The 12,381-nt window shown below is 30.4% G+C and overlaps 1 protein-coding gene across 1 annotated transcript; it reads left to right on the top strand.

The window, feature by feature from the left end:
• Positions 1 to 9,728: 9,728 nt before the first annotated feature.
• Positions 9,729 to 12,381, top strand: LOC128128245 (uncharacterized). The gene is made up of 6 exons (XM_052767138.1): positions 9,729 to 9,804; positions 10,078 to 10,142; positions 10,298 to 10,421; positions 10,647 to 10,785; positions 11,146 to 11,350; positions 12,145 to 12,381. The coding sequence occupies exons 1-6, from the start codon at positions 9,729 to 9,731 to the stop codon at positions 12,379 to 12,381; spliced, it is 846 nt and encodes a 281-aa protein (XP_052623098.1).

Genomic DNA, 12,381 nt, shown 5'->3' with positions numbered 1-12,381 from the left:
ATTGTTTGCAAAAGAAAATTAAACCTATTATAATCCAAATTCATTCATCTTTTGGATTGTTTGAAAAAGAAAACTAAACCTATTATAATCCAAATACATTAATCTTTTGGATTGTATGTTAATTATTTCGCAATTGATATACCATCTAGCCATGTAACTTGAAAGTAGTAGATTATATTTGAACCGAAAAATAAAAATATTATAATCTACTCCTAAACGAACACTTAATTCCATCTATGTCCACCACGAGACTTGAACCCTCAACCTCAAAGAAGGAGGGCACCACCTGATACCGCTAGGCTAGAAGCCCTTTGGTATATATAAACCAAATTCATTCATCTTTTAGATTCTATGTTAATTATTTCGTATATCATATACCATCTACCTATGTAACTTGAAAGTGGTAGGTGACACCGATTATATATATATATATATATATATATATATATATATATATATATTTATATATTTGTATGCCAATGATTAATCTTTTATATTTATTAAGTAATATATTATATTTACATTTTTTTTAACTACTAAATGTGAATAAATTTTAAAAATGTCACAATTAATCTCTAAAAAAGTGTCACTTCACACTAAATTATATATATATATATATATATATATATATATATATATATATATATATATATATATATATATATATGTTGGATTAATGTCTAAATCCATAACTATTTTGGTATGTACTTGACCCGATGGTGCATGGTCCTTTTGGGTTGCCTTCACCAAAGCAACTTGATAGGATGAATTATGGAGAGAAAGGATTAAATATGATTTATTAATATATTATGGGAATAATATATTAAAGGAGAAATCATATTGTTTAATTAATATTAGTCAATAATCAATTGGTAATTAGTTTTGTGACTAAAAGAGATTAATTAAACTTAAGGGACTGGAATTGTAATTATAAGATAATTGTAATTTGGGCCATGGATTGTCTTAAATCAAGAGGTGGACGAATTCTTATGGGAAGCCCATAAGGAAATCGTCCAAGGGCTTGATTAAAGGAGTCTATGGGTTGCTTAGGGCTTAAGCAACCAAATTAGGGTTTCCTTGTTAGATAACCCTAATAGCCTCACTATATATAGATCCCTTAAGGACCAAAAACGTGGCTAAGCTTCTTGCTAGGGTTTCACACGAGTTTTGGCAGCCTCTATCCTCTCTCCTCTTCATCCTCTTGCTTATGGTGTTTGTGAGCCATTAGAGGAGTGACACTTGTGACTCTAAGCCTTCCAAAGTCAATTCAAGGAGGAATTGGGATTGTTATTGCTACATAACAATCAAGGTAATATCTTAAACCTAATTATATGTTAATATTGATTTCCATATGCTAGAATTAGGGTTTATAGTCTTGGATTCAAAGCATGTACAATAGAGAAACCTAGATCCAAGCATTAGGGTTTGTATGAGCACATAGGATGTCTTATGACCAAAACCCATTAGTGGTATCAGAGCCTAGCTTGGTTTCAATTGTATTGATGCATTGTATAACTGGAAAATTCGTTTTTTGGGTTTCTGGAGGCTGGACTCGCCGAGTCCATGGCTGAACTCACCGAGTCCATGCAGATTCGACGAGTCCAAGCCTGACTCGACGAGTCAACTCGTCAGATGGAGGGTTTCTCGGGTTTTCTTGCTGTTTTTGCTTATGGATTGTTACCTTATCATGTTAGATCAATATTAATCTGATTATATGATATATTTGACTATAATTTTGATCTAATTGAAGATATTTATCAGTTAATAAGATAATTGTTTCCTTATGTGATAATTGATTAATTATTTTGAGTAAATTGATAAATTGTTTTGCAAGAAATCATTAAATAAATCAAATATGGATAATTATGTAATTAATTGTTAATTTAGATTATTTGTTATTTGATCCTTATGTTATGAAATGTTTCATATTTTCCCCTTAGGTTTTATAGTTTAAATTTGAACCCAAAAGTTTTGTTGTTTTGAAATTTAAATAGTTAAAACCCTAATGTTTTGAAAAAGGTTTCAAAACTTGCCCTCAAGTTTTGGAATTTAAATTTTGATTAATAGTTTAATTTTGATGTATATTTAAATTCTAAACCCTAATGTATTGAAATGTTTCAAAACTTGCCCTCATGTTTTGGAATTTAAAAGTTGATTAAAAGTTTAATTAGGAATGTTAAATTCTAAAACTCTAGTATAGTTTTGAAAAAGTTCAAATCACACCCTTATGGTTTTATTAATTAATTAAGGAGTATAATTAAAAGAGGTTTAATAAATCCATAAAAGTTTAGGTTTAAAATTTAATTGAATTAAAGGTATAATTGTTAAATTTGACCACCTAATATTTTAAAAGTATAAAATACACCCTATACTATATATAACATTAAAAGGTCTAACATTATATATATGTATGAGTAAAAGTCAGTCTTACCGTTAGTAGGCCTCATTCACGAAGCTGGTCTATAAGGGGTGTTTAAGGAAAGTGCCTATAAAATGGCGATTGAATGGGTATCCACTCTTACCCACCGCACTCTTGACTAGTGGAGGGTAGTTAGCCGAACGGGTAGGATAGAACGAAACCTTCCATTATAAGTATAATGAATTATAAAAGTAACTAAATGTTTTCAAAATTCCCAATATTAGTTACTTAGGCAAAAGTGAATTGATGCAATTCCATGAAATTACACTTTGTGCCCTTGCGAAGACGTTAGTGGAGCGTGTGTGGTTTACCGGCACACTAAATGGTTCTAAGCAAAGGTAGCAAAGGGTGACTCAATGTTTGTCATAGTTCGGTGGAGCGTGTGTGGTTTACCAGCACATCGAATAGATGACTGTAACATGTGAGGGCACCATGTTAGTTTGCATCGTTATTCACACCCGCTTTGTGATCCTCGGCATCCCAGTCACAAACAAGAGGGGCATATCGAGATTCAAACATGCCATTGAAATGTTCAATGAATCTCATAGGATCTAGGAGTTTTCATAGATTTAAAACTTAAATTTTTTTTTCGTTTTTTCATGGTGGAAATTAGTGAATCGTCATTCACTTACCTTCAAATATTCTGCAATTAGGGTTACATCCCTCTCCCGAGTTGTAGAATATTGTGTTGAGTCCTAGCCTTAGTATCTCATTTGGGTGATTTACTAAGGACTCTATCAATTAACTAACTTGAATTCGTTTTTCTCCCGTTTTGTAGATGTCAAAGTTCGACAACTATGGTTTTCCCAAATCCCGTGGAACAAGCATTCCACATGAAGATGATTCCACGATTCGATCGAGGAACAAGAGATCATACTTCACTTCCTCCTCCTCCTCCAATTATTCTCCCCAACCCACAAGTTCGAAGGCTTGAAAAGTTCAAGATCACTCAAGCCCTTTTGGCAAGTAAACATAAAGAAGGAAAGTCGGTGTGTGCACACGTCCTAGGGATGAAGTCACACATTGATAAGTTAAGAATAATGGGATACGTTGTCTGTGAGGAGATGGTTGTTGATTGGGTTCTTCAGTCACTTCCTAACTCATATAGTGAGTTCATAATAGAGTACTATATGATGAACCGCGACGTGACCCTTATAGATCTCACCTATATGCTTATTGCTGCTGAATCAACAATGGTTTGGCGCAATAGAAAAGCAAAGTTGATTGGTGAATCTGCCTTCAAGATCTCTATGGATATAGACAATGGCAACGAAAGACATGCTATGATCGAAAAATTTGATCATAAGAGAAAGGCAATGTCTGAAGAAGTTCCATGTCATGTTCCAAGAGAGTCAATTTGCTTTTATTGCCAAGAGAAGGGGCATTGGAGACGAAGCTGCCCCATTTACCTAAGAGATCTAAGAGATGGGAGAGTCGAAAAGTATGGCTCTAATATAGGTAAAATCCACTAACTAACTCTTTTAAGCTTCTATTCTAGATTTTTAATACATAATGTGATAAGATTACAATTGATGTTTTGAAGAATCGAAGAAAAGAAAGGGAGCTTAAAGGAAGAAATGAGCAGAATCTAACCGTGAAGGAATGGATTTCGATCGCATTTCTCGAAGATTAAATTCTTGAGCTACTACTTAGAGTTAGAATTAGATTGCTAAGAAAGATGTATTAGCATAGTTTTTTAATGAATTGCATTGTAAGGACAAATTTTTCCGCAATAAAATAAATTTTGATTTTATAATATTTATTTATCCTTGCAATGGCGTATATGAAAAATTGATGTTTGAATATTAGCAATAATGGATTTGGTTCTTATTATGTTATTTATGGAAATTCGAGAGTTTAGCAAATAGGGAGAGTTTCTCATCGCCCAAAGTTTCAATTGGACAGAAATTTGGAATCACGCAACTTGGTTGCATGATGAATGAGAAATCTCATATTTGGAAATTAGACTAATTCATTGACAAAGTGTCAAGTGAAAGACTAGGAGATCGAACACACAAAGTTGTGTGTTGATCAAGTTCACCATAAGAGTAACAAAGATATTCGTCATGATTTACTAAAGGTTTAGTAAATATGATTATACTTACAAGATTAAGTGTAATTCTGAATTGATTAAAGGGTTTAGATCAATAGCAGAACGAATAAGAAGAATCAAGTAGGCAGAAAGATAAAAGTTTCTCCATTCTAAGAAGAAGGGAGAGTACCTTTTATGCTTTATGATAGGTCTTAATGATTTAGAACCATATCTCAAATGATCCTCTAAGTAAATCTTAGCACAATTGTATGTTTAAGAAGAGGAATCAAGGATTGAAGAAATGGTTAAATCAAGAAGTCTATCATACTTCGTTCCAATGACAAGTCTTAAAGTTAAGATTGTGACAATGAGTGAAAAGTATTAAAGGTTCATAACATTCATCAAATGTGGAAAGTTGTGACGTCTTGGATAAGACAAAGACCAACTAGGACCAATTTATGAAGAGTTTTGATAAAAGCTACACTAACTCTTGAATATTTGTTTGTCAAGAAATGTTTTGACAAGAGAATCTTATATGTCAAGGAGTCAGTGAGAGTCTTAATGGTGTTGAAAGGTTTCAAGAACAAATCAAATAAACCTTATCGATCATCACTAGCACACGAGTTGAGGTTTACAACCTATCGTGTTGACATTATTTTCTTTCTGTGCCAATCCAATCAAGTTAATTATGCATATGAGTCCTATGAGTTCTCATTTGAATGCATAAAAGGCAAGGACCTTGATCAATGGAAAGTACATTGATAAGAAAAGGTGAGCTGCTTAACTACTTGGAAGACATGGTGGGCAGCTGTACTACCATAAGGCAAGAAATCATGATTAAGAAAGTTCGATCCATATGAGGTTGAATTCGTCGTAAACTTTGGTTTTGACAAATTCACATGGATAGGAACACATACACCGTTTAAAATCTAAGTGTCATAAGATTTCCTACTTCATGAAAATGATTGTGAGGAAATGCTTTCACTAAGAAAGATTTTAAGAAGATAGTGATTGTAAAATTGCATTCTCGAATTCGATTATGGTTACGGTATCCCTTTCCATAATTTGAATTGTGAGGTTTGGCAATTGTTTACACACACAAATGAACTATCTAAGGCAAAGGTGTATAAGTTCAAGAAGCCTTGATAAAAGATTATCAAAGCACTAAGTATTAGAAACATGAACTTAAGAAATTCAATAAGCATTGTTTTTTCTGAAAGTTAAGCCGTTTCTAAAGACATGTCGAAGCTAGTGGGAGCATAAGTGTTATGTTTTATAATCATCATGATAGTGGGAGCATAAATGTTATGATTGTATGATTATTAAGGCACGTATTGCAAGTTGGCAATATTAATTATAGAAAACCAGAGTTATACCTTGCAAAGTAGTAAGGGTTATAAAGTTGTTTTGCTATAATTAAGGGAGAGAATATTATGCTTCATTTCAAATCTAAAGGATTAGGTTGAGAAATGTTAACAAATTTAGTCAAGGGTACATAGTGTGTTCTTAAAATTTCGATTATGATTACGGCATTCCTCTTCACAATTCGATTTTTGAGAACATAGCAAATAAAACATTATGCATCGTGTCTCATACGCTTCGGGTATAGGATCGATTGCAAATGCTTTAATATTTGATCATTCTAAAATTTTCCAAATGTCGAGCGCATTTAGAGGGAAAAGGGACTAGAATTGGTTTTGACTAAAATAATTAAACAACTATCAAAGGACAATCCAAAGTTTGACGAGGATTGGTTGCCTGTGGGTAGTTGGAAGCATGGTATTAAATGGACCATATCGACATTATTATGAATAGAAAAGATTCTATTAAGAATGAATTGTCATATGGAAATTATGGAAATGTTTCCATATTGGATGGACCATATCAACTTCACATGAATAGAAAAGATTCTATTAAGAATGAGTTGTCATATGGAACATATGGAAGTGTGTCCATATTGGGAATTGAATATTGAGAAATCTATGACTAGATTAGAAACTTCTATGCAAAAGGATGTTCAAAGAAAGTACTTTGAGTGAGAGACATCATATCTAAGGAATTGTCTTGTAACAATCTCCGATAGAGGACTTTGTAATATCATTGGCAATAGTCTTTGTGACTTTGGTGCAGTGACATTACAAAAGGACCATTGCATAGAATGTTAGAATCTAGCATATTTTTATAAGTAACAAGAATTTGATATTCTCACACTTATGAAAAAGGATTTGGAGTTGTGAAATGAGAATGATTGGAAATGTGTTCAATTTGATCTATTTCACAAAAGTAAGAACCATAGGAAAACATTATGTGCATGCTAAGAGCATGGGACAAGTGTTGAAATTCAAGTAAGAAGTTGATTAACCGAAACAACAAATAATGAGTAATCGATATGGTGATAAATAAAAAAGTGTTTTATTTATACTCAAAGGTTTGAGGCCATATGGGATTAGTATTATTCTTGTGTTTCACTTTGCATGTTTTTGCTTCCAGAATAATATAGTTTATTAAGAATAATCGAATTATTCGAACGGGCCACAGTCATTCATATGTTGGAAGTAGATATGAATGAAGACTGTCGTGAATTGGTGTGTGGATTGTCTAGAAAAGTATTAGACATAAGCAAATGTTTGCTGCAACGTTCATGAGTGCTTACGAATATGATTTGAGCATTGGATTAAACCCACGCTCACTTGGATCACTCCATGGATTGTATCACGAGTGATTAGTGAGACGATAACATCTTATATTCTTGAAACCGAGATGTGTGAGTTGTATCTTGCAAATAGGTTGCACATTGATAATATGTAAACGCACTAGTAACTTGGTGTTATAAAACATATTGTTGTGTGTGATTCGGTGAGTGAGTGCAAGCAAGCATTGTATCAAAGTTTATCCGTTCCTTTTATTCAAAGTAGAATAAAAGCGATATCTTTGGGCCCCTCGATGGTTTAGTGATGACAAACGTAAATGCTCGGCCGGGCTAGGGCTAATTTAATTTGTTCAATTAGTCAGTCGTCATAAATCGGAATCGAGATATATTACAAAGAGAATGATTTGAAATCATATCTCATATGATATCTAGAATGGAGGAATATATGATCCCTTATCTAAGGACACGCGTATCGGATAGGATCAGAGTTGACAGCGGCTTTGGAAAGCTACGATTGCAGATCAGGATCTGAAGTCATACGCAGAATAGTTGTTAGACTTATCCAAGTGGGAGACTGTTGGATTAATGTCTAAGTCCATAACTATTTTGGTATGTACTTGACACGATGGTGCATAGTCCTTTTGGGTTGCCTTCACCAAAGCAACTTGATAGGATGAATTATGGAGAGAAAGGATTAAATATGATTTATTAATATATCATGGGAATAATATATTAAAGGAGAAATCATATTGTTTAATTAATATTAGTCAATAATTAATTGGTAATTAGTTTTGTGACTAAAAGAGATTAATTAAACTTAAGGGACTGGAATTGTAATTATAAGATAATTGTAATTTGGGCCATGGATTGTCTTAAATCAAGAGGTGGACGAACTCTTATGGGAAGCCCATAAGGAAATCGTCCAAGGGATTGATTAAAGGAGTCTATGGGTTGCTTAGGGCTTAAGCAACCAAATTAGGGTTTCCTTGTTAGATAACCCTAATAGCCTCACTATATATAGATCCCTTAAGGACCAAAAACGTGGCTAAGCTTCTTGCTAGGGTTTCACACGAGTTTTGGCAGCCTCTATCCTCTCTCCTCTTCATCCTCTTGCTTATGGTGTTTGTGAACCATTAGAGGAGTGATACTTGTGACTCTAAGCCTTCCAAAGTCAATTCAAGGAGGAATTGGGATTGTTATTGCGACATAACAATCAAGGTACTATCTTAAACCTAATTATATGTTAATATTGATTTCCATATGCTAGAATTAGGGTTTATAGTCTTGGATTCAAAGCATGTACAATAGAGAAACCTAGATCCAAGCATTAGGGTTTGTATGAGCACATAGGATGTCTTATGACCAAAACCCATCAATATATATATATATATATATATATATATATATATATATATATATATATATATATATATAAGGAAATGTTCAAATGAGAACAAAAAAAGATTAAGAACCTAAGAACCATTAAATTAAGGAAAATGATTGTTAAAACACAGAGCGGTATAAATCATAATTATCTTGATATACAAGGTCTACTCTGTATCTTATTACCAAAACAACACGATGGCAATTTGGTAATTATACAAAACAAATTACCTAATTAATTAATTTGAGAAAACACAACAAAACCCCTATTCTATTCACGTCTTTTTTAAAACAACAAAAACCGCTATTCTGTCGATTTCGGAAGTCAAAAAAATTTCAATTACTGCAAAGCGATCATTCAGACAAAATTCAAACACAACGGAAATCTAGTCAATACAATGACAAAAAAATGCAAAACAAGAGAATTTCGGAAAAAATTCGAGCAAGAATTCAGCTAATGAAGAAATGAATCAAACACAATCAACACTCATTAAAACTATGACGGATAAAGAACAAACATCAAAGACAATGATTTCAACAAAAGAAGCTCAAGCTGAAGACTAAACAAGAATCATCAAAGAAGGTAAAACCCTAAATACAATATAAATCATAAAAAATTCAAAAAACTTGAAAATGAACTAATATTAGAAGATTATGTTGTAAAATATTTGTATTTAGTTATAATACAAAATTTTTAAAAAGTATGCTTCCATTAAACCGAATCAAAAGATTTTATAGATTTGAATATAAAAAGAGTTTTAAGTTGACAACATAATAATGATTTTAAACTATGAATATTGAATGTTATATTGTGAATCTATAATAATGATTTTATAGATTTATAAATTTAAAATAATGATTTTCAACTGTGAATGATGATAAAGATTTAAATCAGTGATTATTGAATATTAAATATATATAATCTTTTAATTGTGATAGCTGATAAATGATAAATATTGAGATTATAAAATATAAAATTACAATTTTAACTTTATTTATCACATATGAAGAAATGACACTATAACAAATAAATGTATTTAAAAAAGAAAAATTAAACTATGATTTTATTGAAATTTTAAACTGTGAATTTACTTTTAGTTTATATAAAATATTACATATATAATATTAAGTTTTAAATATATCATATAAATTAACTAACATATGATTTAATGTTAAAATATACAGGTGAAAACAAAATAAAAGAAGATAAAGAAACTGAATCTAAAGAATGAAGAAAAACAGTTATGACAAAAGAGTTGATAAAGAAACTAACAACAACAGATCTTCAAATACAAGAACCAAAACAATCAAATGATAAAGGTATCCTACATTAATAAAAAAAAATTAAAATTAAAACTTTGTTTCTTATTGTAAACAATCTTAAAATTTTACTTTTCTTTTGATTATACTTTTGGATAAAGGAAAAAAACATTTTGATGAAAAAATCAATACAAAGTACTAAATATGTTCAAGTGACAACAAGACAAACAAGATCATAAACACCTAACAACATATATCAACAAAATCAAGATACAATATACAAGTTTCTTAATTATATTTTATTAATTAAACAGTGAAATTTACACTATTCAGGTGTTGAACAAAAGAAAACCAAATCAGTTTCAAAAAAGAAAAACACAACAACAAAACAAAAAAAGGTATATAAATTTAAAAAAAAATATAGTTTTAAAAAAATAATTGAGTACTTATGTAATTTCAAGGTACATTTTACAACTATATATAAATAATTGAGTACTTATTTAATTTTTCATATAATAGTTACTTATCATTATATAATGAAATTTTTTTATAGAGAAAAAAAAGAAAGAAACGAAAACAAAAGCAAACAATACAAGAGAAAAACAAAAAAACTAAAACAGAGTCTGGAGAAGATGATGAGAAGTTTCCATCATTAAGAACAAGGGTTGCAACACAAAGTTTATGGAAACATGTAAGGATATTAAATAGAGAACAAAGAGAATGTCTAGAAAGCTTAGGTTTAAGATGAGTCTTAAAGATGACATTGAATGTAATTCCTTCAAAAATAGGCTTCTTTTCTGTGTTTAGCTACGACCATACAACAAACTCTATTGATTTAGGACATGGAAGGATAAATATAACAAAAGAAACAATAGGATAGATTCTTGGGTTAAAAAATGAAGGCATGGATCTTGAAGCAGTTGATGACTATGAACAAGACAACAGAACATTGATTAAATGGAAAGAACAACATCCGAAAATAACACAGTCTGCTCAAGCACTTGTAGATCTTATAGAAGAATCGCAAATTGCAGATGAGATGTTTGTCCTGAACTTCATTGTACATTTTGTGAACTCAATCATAAAGAAACAACAACTAGAGCCATAGAAACAAGATCTTTGTTGAAGTTAATTAAGGTTGAGAATAAAGCAAACATCAATTGGTGAAAGTATATCAACCACACATTGGTTAAAAGTAAAAAAAATTGGAAGCCAATTTGTAAAAACAGCTACTATGCCGGACCATTACCATTTCTAATTGTAAGTATAATTTAAAATAATTTAATTTCTCATAAAATAAAAATATTTAATACAAATGTTAATCAAAATTATGTTGTTTTCATGTATCTTACTTCTTTACGTGCATAGAACTTAATGTGTTTAACACCATTTCATTAACAGAAGAATAAGACCACTTCACTTCTGGAACTACGGGAGACTGGAAACAATACAAACCAATGAAATTGCAAATGTGAAGTTTGGAATGGAAATTTTGGAGAATATGGAGATGATTGAAGATGAATATGTTGATTTGGTTGAGGAAAACAATGAAAAGAATGAAGAGGAGTTTTCAGATTCAGATGACAATGAGGTTATTGGTGCAGAGGTAATACAAATTTTAAATAAATTTTGAATAATGAAATAGAAAAATTATATAAATTTCATATAAAAAGAATAATCATTATACTAAGAAATTATTGTTACTATATGAATACAAAAAGTAATGATTAAGTTGTGAATTTAAGTATTGAAAATGAATTGATTGTTAATATTAATAGATTTTTAATATGTGGATATAAAACATAACACATGATAAAACATGTTTAATTAAACTCTGAATTAGCTATTAAGTTGTGAATTTCATAAAATAAAATATAACACATGTTTAGTTTGTTTTATTGTAATCTTGTTTATTATGAACTAACAAAAAACATACACTATAAGGATTGTGCTTCTTGACAAAAAAATTACAAATAATGAAATAGAAGAATTAATAATTATACTATGAAATTATTGTTACTATATGAATACAAAATGTAATGATTAAGTTGTGAATTTAAGTATTGAAAATGAATTGTTTGTTAATATTAATATTATTAAACTATGAATAGATTTTTAATATGTGGATATAAAAAATAACACATGTTTAATTAAACTGTGAATTAGTTGTTAAGTTCTGAATTTCATAAAATAAAATACAACACATTATTAGTTTGTTTTATTGTAATCTTGTTTGTTATGAACTAACAAAATACATACACTACACGGATTTTGCTTGATTATAGAAAAAGATACAAAATGGCACTAGCTTACAAAAAGAGAATGGGAGAGACATTAGTGAAGGCAACAAAAAAACATGTGGATGACATAAAAATTCAAAGATGGTTTGTGAAATTTAAGAGTGTATTCAAGAAACATATTGGTGAAACATCAAACGTGAATGAAAATGAAGTTCAAGTTCAAAAAGAAATCGAAGGATCAAATGATGAAAATCCGAAAAAGGATATTACATTTCAAAAAGCAATAGTATTGTTTACACCAAAAGAGAATGAAGTACAACATACTGAAGTTAATAAAACAGTGCATGCAGAAGAAGCTGAAGAAATGGTTGTGGACCAAACAACAAAAACATTGTAA

This window comes from Lactuca sativa, chromosome 1 (assembly GCF_002870075.4).
Source record: "Lactuca sativa cultivar Salinas chromosome 1, Lsat_Salinas_v11, whole genome shotgun sequence".
NCBI classification, from domain to species: Eukaryota; Viridiplantae; Streptophyta; class Magnoliopsida; order Asterales; family Asteraceae; genus Lactuca; species Lactuca sativa.
Note: the sequence above shows the minus strand (reverse complement) of the source record. Positions and strands in the feature narration are given on the sequence as shown.